This window comes from Pelodiscus sinensis, chromosome 9 (genome assembly GCF_049634645.1).
Source record: "Pelodiscus sinensis isolate JC-2024 chromosome 9, ASM4963464v1, whole genome shotgun sequence".
In the NCBI taxonomy this organism is placed as follows: Eukaryota; Metazoa; Chordata; order Testudines; family Trionychidae; genus Pelodiscus; species Pelodiscus sinensis.
In genome coordinates, this window is record NC_134719.1 from 46,317,293 (window position 1) to 46,345,118 (window position 27,826).

A 27,826-nucleotide genomic window follows, 5' to 3' on the forward strand; every position below is an offset into this window, starting at 1 on the left:
CTCCCTGTCGCAGGCGTGGCTTCCCACTGCTCCATTGGCTGGATTCTGGCCAATGGAGCAGTGCAAAAAGCCTGCAAGCAGTGTACCGGTGCACTGCTTTGTTCTCCATCTGGGGGAGTGGGCAAGGGAGTGCGCACGCATGCGAGGAGCTGTTCGTGGCTCCGGCTTTTTCCCCGATTGCACAGTGAGGCTTGGGGCTTTCTCCACTCCACTGCCCCCAAGTGCCACTGAAAATCATCTTGCATGCCACTTACAACATGTGTGCCGGATGTTGTCGACCCCTCATCTAGATGGTGCTTGGTCCTGGAGTTAGGGTAGGGGACTGAACTTGATGACCTCTTGAGATCCATTCTAGTTCTAATGTTCTGTGATTCTGTGCTTATATATCTGGAAGTTAAAAACGTGTCATCTTGTTTGTACATGATCTATGTAACATTTGCTCTGGACCCAAACTGTGTAATAGTGATTAAGAAGAATTTATATTTTGCATCAAATAATTCAGATATTGATCAGAACCTCATTGTAATCTGGGGTTTTGATAACTCCCTAGCTAGACTAGGCCTACCCATGGTGAGACTATTTCTAATTGCCTCACAGTATCAATGCAAAAGAATGTGGGGAAGCATATTTGATGGGATATGAGCTATATGAAAAATTCACAACCTTAAACTTTATTATATATTGATATGGAAAATGTGGTTCATTGAAGTACATCCCTAGCTTATTTTATTCAAATATTCTCTGACCATTGTGGACACTTTTTTTTCATCTATTTAGGGTAATGTGCTCTTATGCCGAACACCTTTAATAATTACCTTACTGTTCAGTGTTTATATGCACGTTTTTGGATCTTTTTTCCACCATTTATGGCTGTTTTCTTACAGTTGTGGGTATTATCAGCGTAGCTAACAGATTAATTTCTCCACAGCATTAGTTTTGTCAATACTTTCCCCTGATATCAACCATTGGCTGTAGTCTAATGTAAATTAAATTAAAATATATTAATTAATACCATAGGTCATATGCATTCTTTAAAAGATGTTCTTTTCTCTTAATTCCCAATGATAACATTAGTTTAGCTTTCTCTTTTGATAACCAGTTTATTTGTGAGTCTGAGTAAGATACAATTGGAATGATATAAAAATGGTGATAGATCCACTGACTACAATTACTGCATACAGAACTCAGTGGTCAAATCTGGTAGCTTCACCTGAATTGCAATGCATCATTTTGTGCTCTACTTTGTTTTGTTGTTTGCCAGGATATAGTTTGTTATCCTAGTTCACTATTGAAATGACAGATTTATAATATGGATAGATACTGTATCAATATTATAAAACTTTAAAACTTCAAATAACAAAGATAGGTACTGGAATCTGGGCTTGGGTTGCAGCCACAAAGCATAGAGAACCCAAACTGGCTTTAAGGATGTTAAAATGCAATTATCTGGCTAATCGTATAGTCACTACAATTTGTATCAATTATACAATTAGTTGATAAGCACCTCTGGGCAGAGCCAAAATGGCGGTAGCTTCAGGAGCTGACTCCAGCTGGGAATGAGCAGTCCTGGCTCGTGCTGGCTCCAAAGCCACCTGCCCTGCGGCTCTGCATTTTAAAGGTAGTAAGAGCCACTGGGCTTTCACTATATTTAAAATTCAGAAGCACAGCAATCAGCACTAGCCAGGACTGCTCGATCCTAGCTCACTCTGAGTCCAGTAGCCCCTTTTCATAGCAGACAGAGCAGCCCTGGCTGCCACGAACAGGGGCTGCTTGGTGGCAACAGCCCCTCTCTGCAGGGGGCCCAGCTCCCCACTGGGACCCCTGCAGACAGTGGCTGCTTTGCAGCAGCATCCGCTATTCTCCTCCCCCTCTGAGGCGACAGGCCAGGCGGCACCCCAGAGACAGCTTTTTAAGCTGGTTCCCCCCAGCATCGGTTCATGTCCTCGCGCTTGCTGCCTCTCATGGGGGAGGGGCATCACAGAAAGCATCGGGCGAGGGGGACTGGTTGAATCTGCTTGAGTCCCCCTCACCCTGTGCTCCCTGTGGCACTTCCTATGGCACCCCCCAGTACCGATTTCTGCTCCCCCCTCTTATTGTCTATCTCCGATAGAGGTGCGAGGAGGACTAGTTGAGTCGCTACTCAACTATCCAATAAGCATTTGCTTATCAGATAGTCGACTAGCTACTAACATCCCTACATCCTATGTTTCTGATATATGTGATACAATATGGCCGCGTTTCTCAAACAGTGGGTCCCGACCCCCCGGGGGGTCGTGAGCAACTTGGAGGGGGGTTGCGGTATCACAAAGTTTGAGAACCCCTGCAATATAGTGATGTGATCATTCCCATATGTCAGCTAAGAACACATGTGAGCTCCCTCAGGTTAGCACTCCAGCACATCAGCTATGTCTGCTGAAATTGAACTTGCCGTACTCAAGTGAAGTTCAGGCCAAGCTGAAAAGAAATTATTCAGGCTGGCTCAACTGTGTGCAGCCAAGCTGCTCAGCCAGCCTTACACATCTGATTTTACCTCTCGTAAGTCTTCATTGAGTTTTACAAAGTCTGCTTCTGTTGGAGATTTAAAAACAGAATAACGTCTTTTGCTTCATTTAGACTCGGGATACTGCTTTACTTGGGGGTGTCTGCTTTGTATAAAGCTTTTCTATTTTTGGGTATAACATCAAGAAGAAGAAGATACTGGTTGTTTGCATTTCAAGAAGAAAAATAATATGTTTATGTTTTATTGCAGTGCACCAATGCCATATCTAATTGGAGTTCACTTAAGCTTATTAGAGGTGAGTAATTTTCAAACTGACTCCATCTATATGTGCGAGAAGGGGAAAGCATATGGGGTCATTATCTTTTTTCCTCGTGGGGAAAGGATTGGGGAGCATTTTGTCAATTGTTCTGTCAGGAACATGCATATTATAGAGATAACAATGTAGCTTAAATTCGACACCTTGGTCTAAACAAAGACATTAATTATCTTACCCAGGGGCAGATGACCGTTTTGTGGGGCCCCAGGCAGCATAATTCCGTGGGGCCCCCCCTTTGCCATGGCGCATGCGCGGGGCTTTCTGAAGCGCGGGATCCGGGGCAGCCGCCCCGGTCGCCCCGCCCGCTATCCACCCCGCCCTATATCCGCCCCGATCTTATCCGTTACAAAGATAGCTTCTCCAATTATCACCTCTAATATCATTAGCTCACAGACATTTACCTCCCCCTCTCCCATCCCCCTTCTGTTCTGAAATTTGATTTGTCCTTTTCATATGTGTTCATTTTTTTATTGTATCCTTTGGTATATATAGTTGTGCCAATTTTCTTCCACTATTTGATCTGAGGAAATGGAACTGGACCACGAAAGCTCATCACCTAATAAACCATCTTGTTAGTCTTTAAAGTGCTACATAATCCTGTTTTTTGTTTCAGCATATTATAGAGAATAACTAGAGCATGACTTACTCGGCATAGCATGGGTCTGGCCTGGAGGCTGGTTTGAGGGGCTCAGGCTGTCTGCTGGTGCTTTCCAGGCCAGCCTGGAGCCACAGGTGCTGGTCAATGATTGAGGGGGGAGCCTGGCCCAGGGCTGGTGGTTGGGGTCACACATCAGACCCAGCAGAGAGGAAGGGGGGCTGTGCAGGCCTGCCCCACAAGTTCTACCAGGGCTGACCTGGAGGTGGGGGGAAAGAGAGACTGCTGGTGTATTTGGTGGGGGAGAGGGGCTGCGTGGCACTGCCCAGCCCCAATGGTGCTCCGGGGGGGGAGGCCATGGCAATGGAGCCAGTAGGCTTCCTCTCCTCTCCAGTCTGGTGTTGGGCTGAGGGCTGGGGAGGAGAAGTTTGAGGCAGTGGGGCACTTATCTGGGCTGGTGGCAGGCAAGATGGAGAGCCCCATTCACAGCTGGCCACTCCCTTGCTCGTGAGACTGCCCCCAGTGGTCACTCAGGAGCAGTGGCTGCCAACCTTTTTCACACCACAGACCAGCAAACCTATTCACAAACTTTTGGTGGACCGGTATCAGTTTATATGACAATGCAAATATGGAAATAAAGTGTTAGCGGTCCGCCAGAAGTTCCGGTCCCCAGAGCCGCTGCGTTGGCTTCAGCTCCACCAGGCCCCCGCCCCTTAGATCCCCCAAGTGCCAGCTTCCAAGTGCCAGCCATGCAGCTCTGGGCCTGGCCACTGGAGCAGCTGTGAGCTGCCTGCCACGTGGCTCTAGCTATGGCCAGAGCAGCCACCACTTGCGTAGCTCCTGCCCTGCGGAAGGGCTGAGGCTAGGGCTAGTGCCAGGTGGTGGCTGCCTTGCTGCTCCTTGGGGCTCTTCCTCAGAGGGAACACTGGGTGGGCAGCATGCCCCAGCCCCCAGAGCTCCGGCAGCCAGCAGTTTACAGACCAGACTGGCGGTTGGGAACCACTGCTTTGGAGGATAGCTGTCCCCTGCTCTCACTTCACCCCACGTTTGTGACTGTGAGTATTGCATTCCTCTTCTTGGCTGCCTCTCTTTTCATGTTGTGGAAAACAATTCAATTCCAGGTACAACCCATTTCCCTAGCACAATCAAACCCTGGCCTTGCTTTAAGTCAGGATAAGAGGAATCTGCACATCAGCTTTGTCGGTTTTAGCTCTTACCATTTAGGACCATGGTGGGGAACCTATGGCCCAGGGACCAGATGTGGCCCCTGAGTCTCCTGGATCCTGCCCCTGAGGCTTGGGGCTCTCTCCCCAGCATTGGGAAGCCAGACCCACCAACTCTCCTGCACCCTCCCTTCCACACAGATCGGACACCTCAAGCCCGCTTCCAGGCAGCCCTCTCACACACACTGAACCCCTCAGTTCTTGAACAAATGGACTCACAGACAGATACACAGACAGTCAGATGCACAAATCTCTAAAATGTATATAGAGAGATTATAACAATGTTGCTTAGAGAATGATTACCAGAGAAGTGAAGTGACTGACCTGAAACACTGAAAGCACCATGGAAGTGGAAATGTCCTTATGTGGATATTCAAGCCTTCCATCGTGTCTGACTGTGCCAAAAGAAGGCAAGAAGACATTTAATATGGGTTTAATCAGGCTGCAACTTTATTGTTAGATATCTGGAACTACCCAGCAGATAAAGGGCAGGTAACCCTCCCTTGTTTTCTCCCATAATTAACCAAGGGAGGTGCCTTTACACTCCCCTCCCTTTTCCAGCCACGTCCTTCCAGCAGATCTATTTCCTAGACCTTACAATTCCCCAGCTCCCTCTCTTTCCATCCAGATCCCTTCAGCTGGACCTTATCAACCAACCCACTTGTAGAAGGGGTAAGGTGGACTATAATGATAGGATGGGGGGTGTTGGCTCCAGACCGTATCAATCACAGATGTCACCAACTACTCCGAGCTTGCTCAGTTTCTGAGCACTTCCCCTTAAGTCATCTCCCCAAGACATTTATTCTTTACTGTATGCCTTCTTTTATGGAGTACGACCACTGAACATCCACTGAACACTTAAACAATGAACTGCTGCGAGGAAAGCAAAAAAACCCAACTGCACCTGGGCCAATATGGTGAAAAGGGAAAAATTTCTTCTCGGCCTCCCTCAACAGGGCAGCTAGTGTGACGTCTACATCAGATATAGCCAGTAATTTGCTATATTTGCCTTCAAAATGGGGAGGGACGGTAGGTTCTGCCAAACCTACTCCATGAATCAGAAGGGAGGGTTCGGGCACAAGCTAATCTTTTAAAACCCCTCATTGATTGGTGATTAGTCAGCCACCACCCTAGCTCCTTTTCCAGCAGTTTTATACTCCCTCCCCCAAGCCATCAGGAATCACTCTCTCTGTCAGCACAACAAACAGTAGCCCAGCTTAGGATGTAGGTTTGTGAATGTGCTTTTACTTATTATACTTAGTTATCTTTATATGAGCTTTCTTGTGTATTATGTATGGTGTAGTTGACCTCCTGTAAGATGGAGTACATCTGCTTCACTAATCTTGAATGGAAAGTCAACCTAATTCACGTTGATTACATCTACACCGATGGCTGGCCAGAGTCAGCTGACTGAAGCTGGAGTGTGGACTCTGGGACCCTTCCCCCGATGGAGTCCCAGAATCTGGGCTCCAGCCCAAATGTGAATGTTACATTGAAGTTTTATAATCCTACAAGCCCAAGTCAGATGACGTGAACCAGCCACAAATGTTTTGTAGCAGTGAAGACTTACCATTAGGCTACAATATTCCATTTAACAGAGTGAGAAAGACTTCTTGTAGAAGCTGCTGCTTTTCATTTTGTATATAGAGTTGTCATCCAGTGTCTCTTAGCCTTTAAAGAACTTGGGAAAATGGTTCTTCAATGCCGTGGACATTGCAAATGTGCCTAAATCCTTTGGCCTCAAGTTTTAACTAATAATTAAAATAATGAGAATAGTAAATAAGACTCCTGTGCAGTCTGCTAAGTATCTGTGGCCTGTCCAGTCAAAAGTCAGACATTCTAAAAGAGTATTAGATTTGATTTTCAAATTTAATTTTTTATACTCTTACTGTGCTGAAGCCCTCTCTGTAAAAACATTTCATGCTATCAAATGTTCACACGCAGGCATAACCATAACTAAAAAGTTCTTGTTTTGCCCAAAAACTAAAGGTTACTTTTCTGGAATGTTGGAAGAAGGAATGAGAGTTTCTAGGCACTCTCCATGAGCAGTCATTAATGCTTTGGAAACAACAGCTCCTGTTGTGTTGATTTGTAATCGTTTGAAGGTGTCATTGACCCTGTTTATATGCTTTTATGGTCAAGTTCTTGACTTTCATAGAAGGTACTTTATCAGCTTTACATTCAAGGATTCTATTAGGTTTAGACTTGAAATAAATAATGTCATTTATAAACAAGAGTAAATTTGCATTTGCTATGTTGTGATAGGACTTTTTTCCCCCTTCGATCCCCACCATCAAGCACAAGAGACCTTTCTGTCCTGAAAAGACCCATTTCACAGCTACATTGATGATTCCAGGCATGGTCTTTTGTACTCCTCCTTTCGGAAAAGATCTTACGTCTAGACATGCTGTTTGTGTTAACATAGTGACATGAAACATTAGATTCCTCTTATCTTCGTCTTGAAGGGCATGTCTAGACTACAAGCCTCTTTCAAAAAAGAGCGTCTAGACAGCAGCCTCTTTTTTCGAAAAAGAGTGATGCTTTTTCGAAAGAGAGCACCCAAGCACTCTGGATGCTCTCTTTCAAAAAAGTACTGTTTGCATTTATTAACGCCTTTTTTTGAAAGAGCTCTTTTGAAAAAATGCATTATTCCTCGTAAAATGAGGATTTCCATGGTTGAAAAAAACTTCCGCATTGTTTCTATTTAATTTCAAAAGAACGCGGCAGCCATCTTGACGCAGGTGAAGGGTTTTTTTTTTTAAAGGCCAGTTTTAAAAAAAAAAAACCCTGTAGTCTAGACACATCCTAAGGGTACGTCAACACTGCAATGCTATTTTGGGATACCGGAGTCTCCCAAAATAGCTATCCCATGTCTTCACAGTAATCTCATTGTTTCAGGATCGCTATTCCGATGTCCCTGTAAACCTCATTCCACAAGGAGTAAGGGACGTTTTAGAATAGCACTTTATTTCAAAATTTTGGGCTGTGTAGACAGAGCCAAATGATGAAATAAGCTATATCAAAATAGCATTGAAATAAGATACGCAATTTGCGTGGCTCAGATTATGTATCTGAATTTGAATTATGGTGCAGTGTAGACTAAGACAGTAAATCATCTGAGAAAAAATTACTGTGCAACTGAAACTACGGAGTCATTCCTTTGAGCCATATTATTTCCAGGACTACATAGATAACAATTAAGTCAGCTTCCTTCCAAAGAACAAATCACAGAACTCTCACCTTGTGACCACAACCTCTACAGCTAATCAAATGAAAGAAGAGAGAGAGAGGATAATTGTTCCTTCATGCTCCCCAGCAGGTTGTGGGCCTAATCCCATGCACCATGGCAGCCAGTCCAGCCCTTCCTCTTATTTTCCCCTTACCACCTGTTTGTATGGAAAGGGTTAGAAACATACCTGGGCTCTGCTCTTGAGTCTGAGCTGTTCTGGTGGAGAAGACCTTGAGGAACAGAAACATACATCAGTCCCTACAATATTTCCATTGTGTTGGCACTAGGACTCGTTGAACTTCCTTTCCATCACTCCTGGTGATAGAAACAGCTACATATTCACCTGATCTGCTTACTGTCATGTATAGATTTCAGATTATACCAACAGTTCTGGTTTTTAGTTTAAAATGCTGTTTAATTTGATAGTTCCGCTAGTGCAGAAGCTATTTGACTATTGCTTTTACGGTAAAGGTTCAGAGATCATTTGCGCTAAACTTATATTTTTATGTGATGCCCTTCCCATCTATAGTTCAACTGCTATTCAGCACCTTCCTTTGTTTCAGTAGTAAATGAATTGTAGCTGCAGCTGTCTCACCAATCATCATGCTCTTTGGCTGGCTGGCAGTCAGTTCTATTCTGACATGTTGATGTAAAAGACATCAAACTGCTGTAGCATTATGGTCATCCGAATCATTTGTTAGGCTTCTGTGATAGCGTATTGGGCAAATCTTAACATTTTTTCCCCTTTATCATGAGCTTGATTTTTTTCTTTAAAAATAAATGTAAATTGGGTGCATAGTATGTCACAGATTACAGTATATTCATTTTACCTTTTATAATTTCCCTAAAATTAAAAGGTGATTGTACACTGCTTATGAAACCCCGTTTTGCCACTTTCACAATCCTCATACTTGTTAAAACTGCGTAATTCACTTGTGATTTTGAAAGGCACAAAAATAGATGATAGACTTGAATATCATCAACAAATCGTTAATTGGTGACCTCTAAATGCCTAACTTCCTAGTTTCATCCCACATTATTTTAGTATAGGGGTTAAAATAAATGAATTAAAACTCTTTGAACTGATGAAGAGTTATCGAAACAATTTCAAAATGAAGGGTCAAATTTCACATTCAGTTATATATGTGCATCCACGTTGCCAGCAGCAGGATTACATGGGTGTAATCAAGGGCAGAAATTGTTCAAAAATATTTGAATAAAATTATGTATTTTACTGTTGAGGTTCCACACAGTTATTTCTAAGTGATGATATTTAAGTACAATATGCAGTTTTTGTACTCTTGCTGTTCACTGAAAAGGAAAGTACTTTTTAACACTTGACATAATGATATCCTTGGCCCAAAACATGAAAATGTTAACTTTTCATATATTTGTAAATTGTTGCAAGCTTATTATAAGCCTCAGTTAAGCATAGAAAGTTGTGTAATATAGGTGGACAGGGTATTAAAATACTAATAATCACTCATATTTTTTTTCTTAACAGAAGGTAAAAAATAGATCATTGGAGGATGTGGTTATGCTAAATGTTGACACAAATACTCTAGAAAACCCATTTAATGACCTGAACAACCTACCTACTGAAGTGGTGAGTCTGATGGGTATTTCATGTTGTTCTTTTCTTTTCTAGTAGCTTGAATTACTAATAGTGATTTTTGCCTGCTTTTGCTAACTGAAATAAAAGGAATAAGGGTGGAAAGTAGTAGATGTAGACCCCATATTTAAGATTTTTTTACTTTTTTTTTTTTTTTTGGACAGTTGAGGAGATGTTGAATGGAACATCATATACCTTATTGTAAAAGCAGGATCATAATTATAAAGCTAGCTGCATTCATTAGGCATTGCTGCTTTAAACGCAAGAGTCTCTTCATCTCATCTTAATCATTATATTACAAAGTAGGCATTTCTGTCTGCCTAGTGGCATGTCTTGCAAAAGAACGAGAGAGTTTTTGAAGGCAAAAAGAAGAAGGGGGCCAATTATCGGCTTCTGCTTCCCTGCCACCTGCCAGCGCTTTTCCTTTTAATTAATGATCTGATGGCACTGGTCAATATAATAAGAAATGCTTGTACAGTTGGGGTCAGAAAATTCAGGCTTTGATCATCTTCAACTTTCTGAAACATTTATTTGTTTTCTCTAAATTATTTCAGTTTTATTTTAATCTCTTCTATCCTGCTGAGGGGCGCATGAATGAAAACCTACACTGTTTGTCATTTGCTTTGGCAGAGCAAAGACTGCTTACTTAGAATTCTATTTGTAAATTAAACTGCTAACCCAGTTTGTCATAAAAGACATCTGATCCTTTTGAAATGACGAAAACTGTCTTTTGTCTGTAAAGGATGATAAATTAAGTGCCAGTTCTTTCTGGACTTTGATCTTGCACAGATTTTCCCCTCCTGCTGCTTATAATGGAACTTATTCTGTATTTCATGTTAAATACTCTCAAAAAATGCATTACACTTACCTTGCTTTTCCTAATATAATGCTCAAAGGGTATCCTTTTGATAACAATGTGTGTACAGTATTTAGAGTTTTAGCTATTCAAGAGGTAATACTAGTGTGCTATTTTAAATATTTCAACAAAAAGTATTTTATGGAGTGAAATCAGGTAGTACCTGTTTCCAAAATTTCAGTCCTTTTAAACCCAGTATTTTAACCACATTAAGGAACTACTACAGCAACTGAGAAGCCTTTCTTTATTTCAGTGGTAATCTGTCTCACTGAATATATGATAGAAAGCAAAATCCCAATGCTTACATTAATGCTCAGCACCAGTTTATTTTAATATTATTATATTCTTAATTTTTTTGTGATAACGAAGGCAGAATTTGATCAGATAAAGTGTCAAATGCAGCTATCTCCAAGCTCTAATGAAAGAATTTTATAATGTGATTGTGGTATATTTGTCAGTCACTTTTAATGTATTGTATTTTTATAAGAATAACAAGTTACATCAAAAACTACCATACATTCATCGTTGTAGCAGCAATTCCAGCTGATTTTGCATTAAATGAAAAATATTAGTGTGTTGAGGTTAGAATGTATGCCATAAAGTATACACTCTCTGCTACATGACAGTTAGATGTGAAATTCAGAATTAAGCATAATCTGTTACATATCAGTATTACAATTGACAGTGATTTCAGATTGTAAAAAACAGTGCACACACAAGCAGGAAATCTGTTTTTAAACATGCTTATCAAAATACTCTGATGAGTAGGTTGAATTAAAATAAAATTAATGAACACAAATTCCCATAGTTTTAGTGATACGTTGTCCTAGAATACGTGTGTGTGTTAATGTTAATAAGGGTTATCCAGACACATAGACTACACAATGGACTTTTTATAAAATGCAACATTCCATATTCATGATGGAATAAAACAGGGAAACTATTTTTATAGATGTCTCACTTGCCAGATTTTATTTGAATATATTTTTTCTGGGCAAAATAAGTGTTAGTGGGTTACTTTATATTTTGTTTGTCTCCCCATCTCTTTCTGATTTGAGCAGTAAAACAGTATACCTTATGGAACTAATTTGTTAATTAAAAACACATACAAATGTGGGTGAAAAGTCCTAAACAAAGGGTACAGACAGTATACAGTTTTGGCTTATAAAATGACAGAGGAGAACAAACTGGTTTTGCTTCATAAGAGAAATTACTGTTATAAATGCTAATATGGATATAAATATTTGAAGTATATTATAGAAATATAGAACAAAATTATTGATCTAATCGAAAAGATCACAGAAAATACTTACAGATGTAAAACATATGCATACATATAAATAAAGCCAACAAACGTATAGACAAGGGTAATAAACCTTTTAATGAAAAAAATATATAAACAGGAATAGCAATTAAGAGTGTTAAAGCACAACAAACTGCTGAAAGTAAAAAGGAAGCTTTAAGTTTACCATCCCCCTCCAAAAACTGGTTTCAGACAACCATAATAAATTTAACATTTTCAAAGGATATTCTGAAACTGCCTCTTGTGTCTAAAAGGAAATTGGATAACAGCTTTCTTAATCAATAAGCCTGAAGATAATATGTTTTCAGGGGTGAGACATGTAACAGTTGAGCAAAGTCTAATACTATAACTATTAAAATGTTGATATTTCTTTTATTGTGAATCAATTTCTTTAAAAATATAATATGAAATCTGAAAAAAACCTATTTGATATTGTGTCTCATAGATTATAATTAACTGAGATTTAAATAACCTTTTTAAATCATTCACTTAAGCATTTAAATTATACTTACAGCCTAGATAACTTTCTGTGCATGTGAACTCTATTATTTTGTCAGATTGACCAGTGGTCTTGACTGTTCAAAGGTCAGTGGTCACAGTTGTCCTGAATTACCAGTCCTTTTTTCATGTGGACCCTCTGCTGCGTTGCATGCTGTAATCTTCTTAATGGCTTCATTCCAATATTCACACATAATATTCTAGATTTATTGACTGCTAGAAATACTACCATGCCAGTAGCAGTTCCGCTATTCCTAAGGTATTTAAAATTGGAAACATAAATCAATGCAAGACTTTCAGGAATCCTTTGTTTTCCTTAAAGGAGTTGGGGATGGGGGCGAGAAGCCTTCTTTCTGTCTTCTGACAGGAACACTTGTTTTTATATTTCATCGTTTCACTATAGAGGTTGCCTCATTTCTTTAAAAAAAAAAAAACAGAATAAATAACGATTTTAGTAAGAGTTAATTATCTAATACTATAGACCTTAGAATGCCATTTTTTCTTGTAAGTTCTTGTATTATAAAGTTTTTAGTGATGATTGAGACTACAAGCACCTCAAAATTATTAATGTTAGGTCCAATCTAGCAGTGACTTAAATATATGTTTAACTTTATTTCAGTGGGACTATTTATGTACTTAAAGCTAAGTATGTTCATAGAGACTTTCAAGATCGATGTCATTTGTTTAATGCCATGAACAGTTCCATTGACCTCATGATTGGGCCCGCTTCTTGTCTTGCTGTTTGTAAGTGCTTTGAGAAATATGGAAATGATTGCAGAAAATTATGATTTAATATTTTTTTGCATTTTGTTAAAAAATGTTGCCAAGTGCTAAAAACCTATGGAACAACTGAAAATGATATAGTCTTATTCAATTAGACACTAAAATGCAGAACAGTGCCTGTAATGTGTTCTTTCACCATCAAGAATTACATTTTAAAAATGCAAAGTAATCCACTGTATCTCAGCTTTCTATTTAAAACCATGACATATTTGATAAGTACACTCTAATTTATTCAGAAAACACAATATTTGCTTTAAATAGTAGTTCCTTTGAGAATAAGTTATTCCTCAAAGTACAACAGTTAGTGCTGTTACAAAATAAATTGTGATTAGTTCATAACTGTGAAATTGATTTCATTAGTCATAATATTTAATTTTTTTACTTATAAAGTGTATGATTAGGAAAATGTATTCTAAAAACATTTTCTAATCTGTTAGAAATCAAGAGTGGCTAGGAAAGTAGGCAATATTGGGAGAGCCAGCTGCTTATGTGCAGGGATTTTTACTATCATTTGGCAGCACATCGAACACTGGTGTAATTTTAAAACTTAGAATATTAGATTAAAATTATTTGAACCCTGTTTTGGAAATATCTACATTAAACAGATGCCCACCATTGTTTAAAAATAAATTGATATTTACATTTGTAGGGCCTGTATGTCCAAAGTCAGTGCATAGAGAAAGTCTTTTCATTTAATATTAATGATCTACGTATTCTGAGATTAGTAAATTTGTTTTAAACTGCCCTCCATTTCCGTTTTTTAGCCATTCCTCTTTCTCACTGCTTGTGATTTGTCTTATTCTTACAGTGGCCTGATTTAGTGTGAATGATTGTTGAAACACAAGCAACTACCACTCATATTAGAATAATATCTTGAATATCTATCTGGGAGATTTGAGTACCATGTGCTTTGGTTTGTAGACACACACACATGTGATTTCTGTCAAGAGGCTTGTGACAAGTTTATTTTAGAGAATTTACAACCAAACTTAAAAGGAATAGAGGATCCAGTCCTGCAGTCTGTAAAAGTTCTAATATTGCATACCAAATGCATGCAGGTAGCTCCTGCAGTCAGTCAGACTACTCACCCAACTTTGATTCTATAAACATCTGAGCATTTTCATTACTTAACTATCATGAATAGGGACTATGTACATGTAGAAGTGTTTTCAGGATCAAGCAGTGTTTGCAAGATGAATAGTCCTCTGATTTTAGAGAGACCACTTGCATTAATTTGGCCTGAGGATTAGAGTTTTGGAGGCTGTAGGATAGGATTCAAGTTTGGTTGTAAATTCTCTGAAATAAATGTGTGAAAATGAGCATGAATTTGGGAGTGAGGTTCAAATTAAATATTTGAATTTGGCAGCAGTACTGGGAGTGAGGTTCAAAATAAATATTTTTAACTGTGTTAACAATTTAAATGATAATGGAAATAATTTTATGAATTATTTTGCATATTTTTACTACTTTTTTACTGTTTATTTTATATTTCTTTCCACTTGGGCAATAAAAATAAACTAATCAGTTTCACTTTTATTTCTAGTCAGTTTCTTGTAATCTTTTGCTTTTTTTCTGCCTTCATGTATTATATAGCACAAAGCGTGTAGGTTGCGAGAACCCCAGGGGAAGGTTTTCAATTCAAAATCCTCCCAAAATGCTTTAATGGAAAAATTAAATTTAAATATGGAAATATTTATATTGATCATAAAATAGCTTTTCTACGAAGGGTGAATTTTAATCTTCAGATACCTTACAGTATTTCATTAGTATATTATATCAAGCAATGAAGGTACAAGTCACGTGTTTAAATCGATTATAGTTTACCATGATTCAGTTGCATTTTTGAAAGTTTAAAATCTTCAGGGAAATTCAGTGGATATTAGGGATGTAAAATCCCATTTAACCAGTTATCTGACTGAAGAGCGGGTGGAGGAGCTGCGGCCGTGGGCTGGAGCATTCCCCTTGCCCAGTCCCATCCTGGACAGGCTGGAGCACCCCTATTTGCATTGAGCAGCCACCTGCCCACAGTGGGCAGGGAGCTACTACAGCCCCCATCGGTTAACCAGGACTACAAAATAATCTTTTGGGAGACAAATTTGCCATCGTCAGCAGTCTTTATGAAAGCTGTTAACATTACTCTTGCTGCATAACGTTATTAATGTTTTAGAATGCCCAAGCATGTTATAAAAGGAACCAACCCTTCCTCTCACTAATAGGATAGCCTATTAGTTGAAAGTTTTCCACATCTCTGCTTTATCCTTGCTTGCTAGTGTTCAACAGTCAGTGAAGTGACTTTCCCAAGAGGATCCAAGAATGGTCAGGGCAAGATAAAGATAAACAGTTTGTTTTCAGTGCAGTTTAAGAATTCCATCTCTGACCGTCCTAATGGATCACTAGTGACTCCTGAAAACAAACTTGACAGTTACTCTTGCCTCCTGTAAATTGCTTGATTCCAGTTTTAGCTTTTGTGGGTTTTTTGGGCACCACACAAGCTACATAACAATATACAAACTTACAACATGCCTGATTTTGTTACTGATACTGTATAAATGTATATTTGAAATTTATTAGTCTTTGTTTATGCATTTGTGTTACTAATATTTCCACTGTCCTGTCATCCCAGGTGACTCACATTTCCCCTTCTTCGCTTACTATCACTAGCAAATCATTTTTCCCATCTTTCTCTGTTAACATGCTCCAAGATCCAGCCCCACAGCCAAGTGAAATTAATCCATTAAGGAGCACTTCACATCTATTCCCTCCTCTTAAAAGAGGAGTCACTGCACAAGTACTGATTTGTTTTAATTCAGTCTGTTACTTTCAAACTTCTCTTTTGTTTTTATCAACACTTTCCTCAGCTCTGTTCTTTTTTGCAAAGCTTGTGCCAGTGCCACTCCAGTGACACAGTTCTTGTGGGGTCACTGCTAAAGGAGCTCTTGTCACTGCATATGGTCTGTGAGAGAGATCTTGACTTGTCAAACCTTGGTTGCCAAGATTGAGAAGTCCATTGTGATCTGGTGGAGCTACCCCTTGCCTGTAGCTTAGTGTTCTTAGGGAAGGTTGAACTACAAAATAATCTTTTGGAAGATAAATTTGCCATTATTAGCAGTCTTTATGAAAGCTGTTAACATTACTCTTGCTGCTATAGCACGATGTATCTTGGGGTATGTCTAGATTACTTTTTTTTTTAAACTGCCCTTTTTTTTAAAAGACTTCACCTGTGTCCACACTGCAATCATATTCTTTCAAAATTAAATCGAAAGAACTTGGGTTTTTTTGACATTAGGAAACCTCAAATTATGAGGAAGAATGCCTTTTTCAAAAGAGCTCTTTCGAAAAAAGACGTGTGTGGACCCAGAACAGGGACATTCTTCGAAAGAAAAGGCAATTGTAAAAAAGCACAGGTGCCCTGGTGGCCATTCTGTAAATAGCAATCAGGGCTTTCTTGCGAGAGAGCATCTATGCAATCTGGATGCTCTCTTTCGAAAAAGCAAATCGCATTTTCAATCTGGTTTTGAGGTGTGGATGCTCTCTTTCGAAAGAAGCTTTTTTCGAAAGAGCTCTTTCAAATAAAGCTTCTTTTGAAAGAAGCTTACAGTCTAGACATACCCTTGGAATGCGTAGAATTCTTACCATTTTTTACAGTGGAGAGCCTTTGCGTTCATGTTGACACCCTGTGGTTGCTGCTCAGATGACTTCGATGTGAAGTTCTCAATGCCAGTGAACTAATACGGTCAGAAGGCATCCAGCACTGCAGCAGTAGTGGTTCTCTGCTTTCTGCTGCTCTTATAAATGGATGCACAAGAGGAAGTTCTCACACATGTATAGCTGGCTAGCTTACCTTTACCACACACAATATGCTTTGGCCCTATTGATTGCCGGTTTTTAACTTCTCTTCTTGACTGAATATATAAGCTGGTCCCTCTGTCACCAAGCTTTATGTCATCCTCTCCTCCCTCACTCTACCTTTATACATCCTCTTCTCCCACAAGCGGCCTTATCTCCCCCCAACTCCTTTTCCTATGTTTACTGCAAGATTTTCTCTCCTCTGAACTGAAAACGTACCTCCCCCTGCTCTTCAGTGTGTCATTGCTGACTGTGCTGTGTTCTTCTTTACCCAGATAGTTGGGTAGGGTAATCATCAACATATGTTGGTAATCCCTAGTTCTCCCATTTATCTGTACAAAAAGAAAACAAATATAGACCCATTATATGTATGTAATGCCAAAGCAACATCTTTTTTGTAATCTATGCCCTCCCTTCTTCTGACACTTTCGTTGCTTGATTTAATTATCTTTAAACTTAGAGCTTGAGCATGCAAGTGCTTATGGAAGTAATTACTCTGTGTTTGCAAGATGGGAGCCTTAGATAATAAGCTCTTCTGGGGAGCGATCTGTTATTTTTAAATGTCTGTAGAGAACACCTGTGGCGCTGCAAAAATAAAATCAGATTTAAGATACATTTATTACTTGGTTAATTTGATTAGCTTTGTGATGAAGCTGGTTATACATCAGCAGAGTGTGGTTTATCCCTTTTTTATTAGATACCTTTGTGAGGTACTGTTTGTTCCTTTTGACTCAGTTGTTTGTTTCTTATCGCAGGATGTCTTTAGGACTGTGGACAGATAATAAGTATCAGTCCATCAGAAGCTGCAGTAGAACAACATTAAAGGTTGTTCTGTAGTTTGGATAGCTGGAGCCTTCATTGGGATGAGGGAGGAGTTGCCAGAGTGGGAAACTACAAAGGGATTCTGGCTCATCATGCAGAATACCTCAGGGAGAGAAGAGGAATGAGTGAGAGACAGAAAGGACAGCTGCATTTTATGTGGGTGGAGTGTAAGGTCCTCCTTTGTTGATCTTTCTTTGCAGACTGATGTATAGGGAGTAGGTCTGAGGTCTTATTTCCTCTGTTTGTCAAGAGCACTGCTGGCAGTAAACTCTACTGATTCTTGTGTATGGCAACTTGATTCTGAAAGGTGCTTAGTATTCTAGCACTTATCCAGTAAATCATTTTAGCACATGCGTAGCTTCAAACCATGTATTGATTCAAATAGTAAGGCAAATGACAGTCTCTAATCAGTATGTAATAGTATGCGTTCTTTTGAAAGGTCCTGTCTCAGTAAAATTTTTTATGATTAATCTGTTAAATTCAGTTGGCATAATTGTGTTGGAAATTAATATCTCCTAATTCACTGTTCAATAGGCGAAAAATATTTTCATTTACATTTTAAAATGTTAGAGATTTTGGAATTTGTTTCCATTTTGTGAAACCTGCCAAATTTGTATAGGTTTTTTTTGTTATTGCTTTTCAAAAAATGAACCACTAAGATGGGTTTACTTTTTTTTAAACAAAATATTCTGTTTTAAAGAGTGAAATTTCAATTTGATGATCAGTTTTTATACGAAAACATACAAGACATGAGATTATAAAAAAGTTAATTGCAACATGAACAATTTTGCTGTCCAAAGATGTCTTGGAATCATATGAAAATTTTTTCATTATTTTTTTCACAGACCCATTTATAATGTATAATTTACATGAATACAGATACATTTTTTTAAAGAGGAAGGGGGGATTTCTATCTCTTACATTTGGGAATTGTTGTACTGATTTAAAAAAGTGGAAATCCGATTTTCATTTTTGACACACCAGGTTCCTTCATGCTGACCCTTTCTCTCTTATTTAAATGTTAGTGAAATATAACTGTAATTGCTGGCACGTCTCTCTTGCAAAAGAACTTAGGAATGTTTTTCCCTTGAATTTAATAATCTTCAATTTTAATAACCTTCAAAATAATCATAAATTACAGAACAAAGAATGTTAAATGACGCATTTATTTTTGCAATTTTGAACTTTGTAACTGTTTCTTGTACTTTGGATTGTACTCTTTTTTTTCTTTTGAGGTGTAACTTTAAAAAAAAACGTTAAATGAGCATTGCTGTGTGCTCTCCATGGGCTAACCAAATCAGACTCTAAACTTTTATCTGGATCTATGGAGCTTGGATATAAATTGAAAAGATCACAGCTATGGGGAGAAGACCTATACTGTAAAGGCTTTTCTGCATAGATTATGAACATCATAACTCACTAATTTTTTTCAAAACTATATTTATAATTGGACCCAATGGGGATCTCTCTCTTTGATCAGATCACAGTAACTGTGACTTTACAGTGGAAAATGTCACTACTGTGAAGGTTTATCACCTGTAGAGCTGGTCTTTTCTCTGATGCCATGTTCAGTTCTCATTAGCATTATTCCAAGTTTAGTTATTAATTAGGTTGACACTTCAATTACAATCATCATCTACAAGAACAGTCTTGACTGCTTGCATAAAGAAACAAAAAGATATTCATTCTTGCATACATTTATAAAAGAATGAAACCTGATACTGTGTGCTGTTAAAGGGTAGCCTAAAAGTTCTGTTTAAAGAATAGCCAACTTGAGGAGTGTCTGATAACTTACATATTGTTTTGCTAGACACTTTGCAATAAAAATTAATATGGAAATACATCTTTGTAATATTGGCAATTAATCTTTTTCTCCAACTACATCTTAAAATAAGGGTGCTAAAGTGCTCTTATTATCTGCTTTCCAAGATCTTTTTATTTTGGAATATCAGAAAAATTACAAAACATATGATCTTGCTCCAAAGCTTCTTTAACAAAAGAATGGTCTTTTAATTTAGCATTACTCATGCTTTCCAGAGTTATATAGCCAGAACTTGTTGTTTATCCCATAAAACAGGGTAGAGCTCCTTCAGAAATCAGATGATGTAATTAATGGGCTTTTTTCTTACTGCAGGTGCCTCATCACTAATAAAAGGGTGTTATCCCCTCCCTTCTTCTTTCCCCCTATTCACTTGTTTTATTCCTTAGGACAAATGTAAAGACCCTCACACTACTGAATTTACACAGCCCTTCCCCAACTAGCAAATAATGGTGGCAACTGCTCCCATGATTCATGAAAAATAATGCATGCTAATAAGTTATCAAAGAAAAAAATCCTAAAATTGAGTGACAAGTGAGCTTTCAGTGTCCTTAAAAATAACCCTTCATAGCATAAATGAACGATGTCCAACTGGCTTCATCTCAGACAAGCAGACACGTTATGATTGCAAAAAATCTGCAAAAAGTGACTCACAAGCAGTTTACTGTAAAATAATTAAAGCTTATTTATGTCAAGAGGCCTTGGAAAAAAGAGAGCATAAACCAATTTACATTAGCACTTTACCATCATCCCCCACTTTCGTTTCAATTAACAGACCAGCAGGTGCTCTTTGCAGTTTAAAAGATAAGCCATCAAGGAGGAGGATGAATTTTTGGCTGACCTGTAGACACTGTGGTTTGCCTGCTGATTAGGTTCATACCTCACTGTACCAATTTCTGAGGTGTTAATTTAACTGTTCCTCTCTGTCATGCAGGTCTCAGCCTTGAAAAATAAACTGAAGAAACAGTCTACAGCTACGGGTGATGGAGTAGCTAGAGCTTTCCTTAGGGCACAGGCAGCATTGTTTGGATCCTACAGAGATGCACTAAGATACAAACCTGTAAGCCTTTTTATTGTTTTAATTTGTTTTCCTTTATTTATAAGACCAGAAACTATTTTACTGTCTGCAAGAAAAATACTAAAGTCTTATCACAAACTTAAGGGTTTCAAAAACCAAAATGTCCTAAATGTTATCTTACACTTGATGATAAGCTAGTGATTTGGAAGTTAGGTCCACGTGTTTCTTTGATTTTCTTTGAACATTTGAATGATTTGTGTGTTATTTACCTTTACTTACTTCTAAAGCTCACTGAGGATACATCTACACAGCAGTGTTTTATTTTGAAATAACTTAGTCCATGTTTACACAGGAGGCAGTTAATTCTAAATAATGTGGAAACCCTGTCAAGCTGGAGGACTTCTTACTCCAACTCCTGAACCCTCATTTTACGATGAGTAAGGGAAGTCAGAAGAAGAGTGCTCTATTTGGAAATAAGTGCTGTGTAGATGCTCCCAATTTTGAAATAAGCTATGCAATTGATGTAGCTCAATTTGCGTAGCTTAATTCGAGTTAAACCCTGCTGTGTAGACGCAATGTTAGGTACTTGCCTACCTGCAGACTACTTTCCCGTTTGTCTCATTCATTGAAACTTAAAATGAAGCTCTAATAAAATAAGTGTATGGCTAATTTAGGATTCGTGATTAATTGTAGGAACTGGCATGGCAGGGAAAGGGCTGGCTAATTTGGAGGTCTGTCATTGTCTCTACATAGACTCCCCCAACTGTTGCCTAATCTAAAATTACTTATGAATTTTCAGTTTCCACTTTTAGGGTTGACTGACCTTTTGTCAGTTATTCTATGGTTGGGAACCCTGATGTGCATAGATGCAACACTCACACTATAGGAACTCTTATATATTGTACTCTTGTAAAAAAAAAAAAGTTTATTAATACGTTTAGCACAGTCACAAACATCTCTGTTTCATAAGATAAATAGGGAATATACATCTGTATTTCCATACCATATACTTACACCGTTCCTTCTAGAACAACCTGAGATGTTAACCATCATCTTCCTCCACAGCTTCGCCTTCCCCATCATCACCATTGGCCATCATTCTGGCACCATCCAAGGACTGTATCTCCTTTTCCTACTGTCCGTAGGCTGGGATACCACTTCTATGTTTCTCGGATATTGTTATGTTTGATACATATTCAGCAGATGTTTCCTTTTCTCCTAATTTGTATTTCCTCACCTTACTGAAGTGTCTTTTTCCTGTAGGTCAGTATATCATTGATCTCAACTTACTATCAAATACTTCAGTTCATTACCATGGGACTTTTGTAGTTGTCTACCACATTTGTTATTTCTGTCCTGCCTGGTTATTTGGTCTAGTCTCAACCAGTTATTTTTGTTTTTTCTAAGTAATAATGTATCTGTTAAGTTTGAGAGTATTCTTGGAAGCCCCTATGCCATTGAAGGTTGCTTTATCTAGGTGAAAGGTTCTAAATATATGCAAGTAGTCTTTGCTATCTGAGTGAAGGGTCCCAGACATGTTTGGGCTAGCTGTACTGTCTGGGTGAAAGGTTCCAGGCAAAAATGATAACTTTGCCTTAGCTGAACATACAGAACATAGCCTGTAAGTTCCTTGTGTTACAGCCAAACTGCCAATATATACCTACCGTAACTTATTATAATAAATATATAATCAAAACCATAAGAAAATAGTAAATCGATATATCTATAGACAAGCAAGCAGGTTGGCCTTATAGGCTACTCAAAGCACAGTGTGGTGGAAGTCAATAATCTTTTACTACCTCATAGCAAAGCCTTGGAATCATTTGTAGAACTCTTTTAGCTGTAGTTGTGTCAGGAAGCAGGGCCTGCAGCAGAGGTCGTCTCTGGGCAATCTAACAAGAACAGCTGGCCTATAGCAGGTTGTCTGATTGGCCACATTGTCTGGTTAGACCAGCCCTTAAACCCCTTAAATCCTGCAGCAGAGGCACTTCAGCTGTTGCTCAAAGTATTTGCCATTGGCAAGGTTAGCTCCTTTGTCAGTCATGGCTCCAACCTTATGCCTGCCTTGCCTCACTCTGGTTAACCTGTTCCTGAATCTTGTCTCCAGTTCTTGATGTTAGACTGTCATCTGGCCTCTGACTCCATCTCTCACACTGGGCTTCAATTCCTCAGTAACAACTCCTCTAAGCACTAAGCCTGAATCTTGGTCTAACCACTCAGTACAGTAAAACCTGTGTTAACCGGCCCACTCGGGGATTAGGGCATTCCAGTTATCTAAAAATTCCAGTTATCTAAGGGTCCCATCAACTAGGAAAAACTAATGGACAATAATAGTAAAACTCAAGTTCTTAATATTGGTAGGTTTGTAGTGTGAGGCAGTTGATATCACATTTCTATTTTGAGTTAAAGATGATTAGGACTTCTTAAATAACAAATTGTTAAGCCAATCATGGTAAACCAAGCCAGGCTAGTGCACCTGAAGATGTGACAGTATTGTGGCTGTGGGCAGTGCCGGTTAGCAAAGTTTTCTGGTTAACAGAGTGCCGGATAACAAAGGTTTTACTGTATAATCCCATGACCTGGTCACTGACAGGCTGTTTGGTGAATCCTGTATGCTCAGGACCTGTCCTATCCCTACACTGCTATCAGTAATAAGGCAGGAAGGGATGAAAGCCCAGTCTGCCTTAGTAGAATTTCAGAATGTATGTTTCTGAAGGTCAACTGGTACTTCGTAGATTGGAGCTAGCATGGATCTTTGTCTTTTCTGTTTTCTTAATGCTAATGGAGTAAAGCTGAGCTTATTGGTGTGAAAAATGCCTATCTAAAGGTTGCACTTTCAGTAGATGCAAGTAGATGTTCAGAGAAGTAGTGTCTACTTGAAATACTTTCCTCTTAACACTGACTTATTTGCAAAGTACTGGGTGGTCTCTTATCTCAATTTGGAGAGGGATAGTGAAATGTTGTTCATTTGGTATTCCAGTTGATCATGATCTGATATCTCTGATACTATTGTCTAAATTCCGACTCTCTGATATCCTGTAATTGATATCCTGTAATTAACGTAATTGGTGATGATTTTATGATAGACATGAGGTATCTGTCCTTTTCGGTCTGTCAAACTCTGATTCAAATGCTCACTAGATACAAGTGAGCATGCTGTGGTTCCCGGTAGTAATGGGTAAAATTGTTGTTTGGTCTCTGATTACACTTGTTCTTGGATGTAAGATATAAGAAAATAGTGATTGGTACCACCTTGTTGCCGAAGCCTCTCTTTTACAGGCTCCTCTTTTTACTGTTGACTTTGTGCTGACCCTTCACTATTATTCTGACTGGCAGAGACAAGGCAAGTAAGGTAATATTTATTGGACCAAATTTTCTTGGTGAGAGAGACAAGCTTTTGAGCCACACAGGCAGCTAAAGAATTCAAGACATCCAAAAATTCCTCTTCAACCTGAAAGCTCATGTTGCCTTAGTGTCTAAAATAGCTATGCGAAGTTTTGGTATCTGTAGAGTCCAGGGAAAAACTTGGAGTTCTGGGTGCATTTCAGACACCCAATCTCCTTTCCCCGGAAGTTCTCTCCTTCGCAGACTTGTAGTTATTCTTCTTTCAGTGGTTGCTTATGTCCATTCGAATCAGGTGTGCGCACCGCGTGCACTGCGTCTCCGGAGCGTTTTCCCTAGCGGTACCTGTAGCGCCGGCAGGGCGCCCCCTGGAGTGGTGCTGCTATGGCGGAGCATAAGTACCCCTGCCAGCGCCCCCCCCACCTCAGTTCCTTCTTAGCTCCCGTGATGGTCGTTGGAGCGTGTCTCTCTCTTAGAATAGTTAATGGTTCCCGTATCTCTTAGTGTAGTGTTTGTAAATAGTTATAAATAGTTTTAATTAGTTAGATAGTTAGCGAGTTCTTCGTTTTCCTTCCCCCCTTCGGGGGTGAGGAATGCCAGAGCCGCAAGGCTTTAAGGCTTGCACAGTATGCGCTAAGTTTATGCCTAAGGGAGACCCTCACGATAACTGCTTAAAGTGTTTGGGTGAGGGCCACTTAGAAGCCGCCTGTAAGATCTGCAGGTCGTTCAAGCCGCGCACTAAGAGGGAGCGAGACTCGCGTTTGAAGCTTCTCCTCATGGAGGCAGCTCTACAACAGGCACTGACTGGCCACTCCACGGTGTGCAGTACGCTGGCATCGACGCGTGACGACCCATCCCGTGCGCGGACTTCGGTACCGAGGGCTCGGCACTGTTCTCACTCCCCGGCACCAAAGAAACTAAAGACTTCGCCGGAAGTCCAGGTCTCTGGTGCAGATGTCTGCTTCGAGTCACCGGTGCAGACATCTCTAAGTGCTGCTGTGTGGCGGAAGCGAGCAGGCCGACCATCCAGTCTGGGTCAGCTACCCTTGCATCGTCCCTTGACGCCGGACACTTTTGAGGCATCGCAGGATTTGATTAGCCTCGCTACCTCTCCTCCGTCGTCTGTTGAGGTGGAGAGGTCGAGGTCTTCTATGCTGGGAGCCATGTTGGCACCTGTTTCTCCTCCGCACCAGTTGGATCAGTCAGCATCGGTCACATATGCAGTGGGACCGTCCCCTGTGGGACCAGTACCACTTGCCTCTACGTCGTTGCCAGTCTCGGCACAGGCTGCCAGGCCTCACCCGGCGCTCAACTGGATTCGACCTCCCGTGGTGCTGGGACGTCTCCCAGAACCGGTCTTAGCTGCGCTGGTGCCGTACTACTCAGGCCTTGTGGCACTGTCAGCGGCACCGTCAGCAGTACCGGCACTGGGCCTCTTGCCCAGGGTGTCGCTACAATCATCAGCACCGCTGCAAGTTCCGGCACCGATTCAAGTACCGGCATTGGCCCCATGGGCCATGCTGGTACCACCATTGCTGGTGACACCGATCCCTTTAAGGGTGGCCACTACGGCTCCGGCACCTTCAGTCCTACCCACCATGGTGCCCACGGCAGCAATGTTGGGGCACCACCTCTGGGGCAGTTGGATTCTCATAGACTCATAGACTTTAAGGTCAGAAGGAACCATTATGATCATCTAGTCTGACCCCCTGCACAGTGCAGGCCACAGAATCTCACCCACCCCCTCCTAGAATAATCCTCTCACCTATATCTCAGATATTGAAGCCTTCAAATACTTTGAAGACCCCCAAGATGCAGAGAATCCTCCAGCTGTGATCTGTACCCCATGCTACAGAGGAAGGCGAAAAACCTCCAGGGCCTCTGCCAATCTACCCTGGAGGAAAATTCCTTCCCGACCCCAAATATGGCGATCAGCTAAACCCTGAGCATGTGGGCAAGACTCACCAGCCAGACACCCAGAAAGTTCTCTATAGTAACTCCTATCATCCCTCCATTGTCCTATTTACCTCTGATAATGAAGGGTCAATTAGTTACCAAAATCATGTTATCTCATCAAACCATCCCCTTCATAAACCCATCTAGTTTAATCTTGAAGCCAGATAGATCTTTTGCCCCCACTGCTTCCCTTGGAAGGCCATTCCAGAACTTCACTCCTCTAATGGTTAGAAACCTTCATCTAATCTCAAGTCTAAACTTCCTACTAGCCAGCTTATATCCATTTGTTCTTGTGTCCACATTGGTATTAAGCTTAAATAATTCCTCTCCCTCCCTGGTATTTATCCCTCTAAGGGTATGTCTACACTACCCCGCTAGTTCGAACTAGCGGGGTAATGTAGGCCTACCGCAATTGCAAATGAAGCCCGGGATTTGAATTTCCCGGGCTTCATTTGCATATGCGGGGCGCCGCCATTTTTAAATCCCCGCTCGTGGAATGAGGAGTAACGGTAGTTCGAACTAGGAAGCCTAGTTCAAACTACCTAGTTCGTGCCACGTGTAGCCGCGCGGCACGGGGTTCGAACAAGCGGGGATTTAAAAATGGCGGCGCCCCGCTTATGCAAATGAAGCCCGGGAAGTTCTAATCCCGGGCTTCATTTGCAATTGCGGTATGCCTACATTACCCCGCTAGTTCGAACTAGCGGGGTAGTGTAGACATACCCTAATATATTTAAAGAGTGCAATCATGTCCCCCCTCAGCCTTCTTTTGGTTAAAGTAAACAAGCCAAGCTCCTTGAGTCTCCTTTCATAAGACAGGTTTTCCATTCCTCGGATCATCCTAGTGGCCCTTCTTTGTACCTGTTCCAGTTTGAATTCATCCTTCTTAAACATGGGAGACCAGAACTGTACACAGTACTCCAAATGGGGTCTCACCAATGACTTGTATAATGGCACTAACACCTCCTTATCCCTCCTGGAAATACCTCGCCTAATACATCCCAAAACCGTATTAGCCTTTTTCACGGCCATGTCACAATGGCGGCTCATAGTCATCCTATAATCAACCAGGATGTCCGATGTCCTTCTCCTCCTCCGTTACTTCCAACTGATGTGTCCCCATCTTATAACTAAAATTCTTGTTATTAATCCCTAAATGCATAACCTTACACCTCTCACTATTAAATTTCATCCTATTGCTATCACTCCAATTTACAAAGTCATCCAGATCTTCCTGTATGATATCCTTTTCTGAATTGGCAATACCTCCCAACTTTGTGTCGTCTGCAAATTTTATCAGGACACTTCCACTTTTGGTGCCAAGGTCAGCGATAAAAAGATTAAATAAAGTTGGCCCCAAAACTGATCCCTGAGGAACTCCGCTAGTAACCTTCCTCCAACCTGACAGTTCACCTTTCAGTATGACCCGCTGTAGTCTCCCCTTTAACCAGTTGCTTATCCACCTCTCAACTTTCATATTAATCCCCATCTTTTCCAATTTAACCAATAATTCCCCATGTGGTACTGTATCAAATGCCTTACTAAAGTCGAGGTAGATTAGATCCACTGCATTTCCTTTATCTAAAAAATCTGTTACTTTCTCAAAAAAGGAGATCAGGTTGGTTTGACACGATCTACCTTTTGTAAAACCATGTTGTAATTTGTCCCAATTGCCATTAGCCTCAATGTCTCTAACTACTTTCTCCTTCAAAATTTGTTCCAAGATCTTGCATACCGCAGATGTCAAACTAACAGGCCTACAGGCCGGGTCGCTTTTTTTCCCTTTCTTAAAAATAGGAACTATTTTTTTGTGTAGTTCCATTCCCGCAGTTGGCACCGCAGTCCATGTGCACCACATCCGAAGCCTGTCTTTCCGGCACTGGTATGACCTCACCGCATGCACGTGGGCAAGCTAGAATCAATGGCCAGGTTCGCCCCCCTGATGGTGATGAGGTACTCATCATCAGCGCCACCCTGTCCTGAGTCTGATTACTCTTCAGATTTGGATGTGGGCTCTTTCAGATCGGGGTCCTCGAGGGCTTCGTCACAGCATAGATCCCGTTCCCAGCAAAAGCGTGATCTTTCGCACATGCAACAGACTTGGCCGCCTC

General features: G+C 40.3%; 1 protein-coding gene across 4 annotated transcripts in view; it reads left to right on the forward strand.

Moving 5' to 3' along the window:
• Positions 1-27,826, forward strand: part of DENND1B (DENN domain containing 1B) — a 259,577-nt gene that overhangs the window by 161,043 nt on the left and 70,708 nt on the right. For all 4 annotated transcript variants that reach the window (XM_075936692.1, XM_075936694.1, XM_075936693.1 and 1 more), the window contains 3 exons: positions 2,750-2,795; positions 9,368-9,469; positions 20,337-20,462. In XM_075936692.1, the coding sequence (XP_075792807.1) occupies positions 2,750-2,795; positions 9,368-9,469; positions 20,337-20,462 (274 nt within the window). The remainder of the gene's footprint in view (positions 1-2,749; positions 2,796-9,367; positions 9,470-20,336; positions 20,463-27,826) is intronic.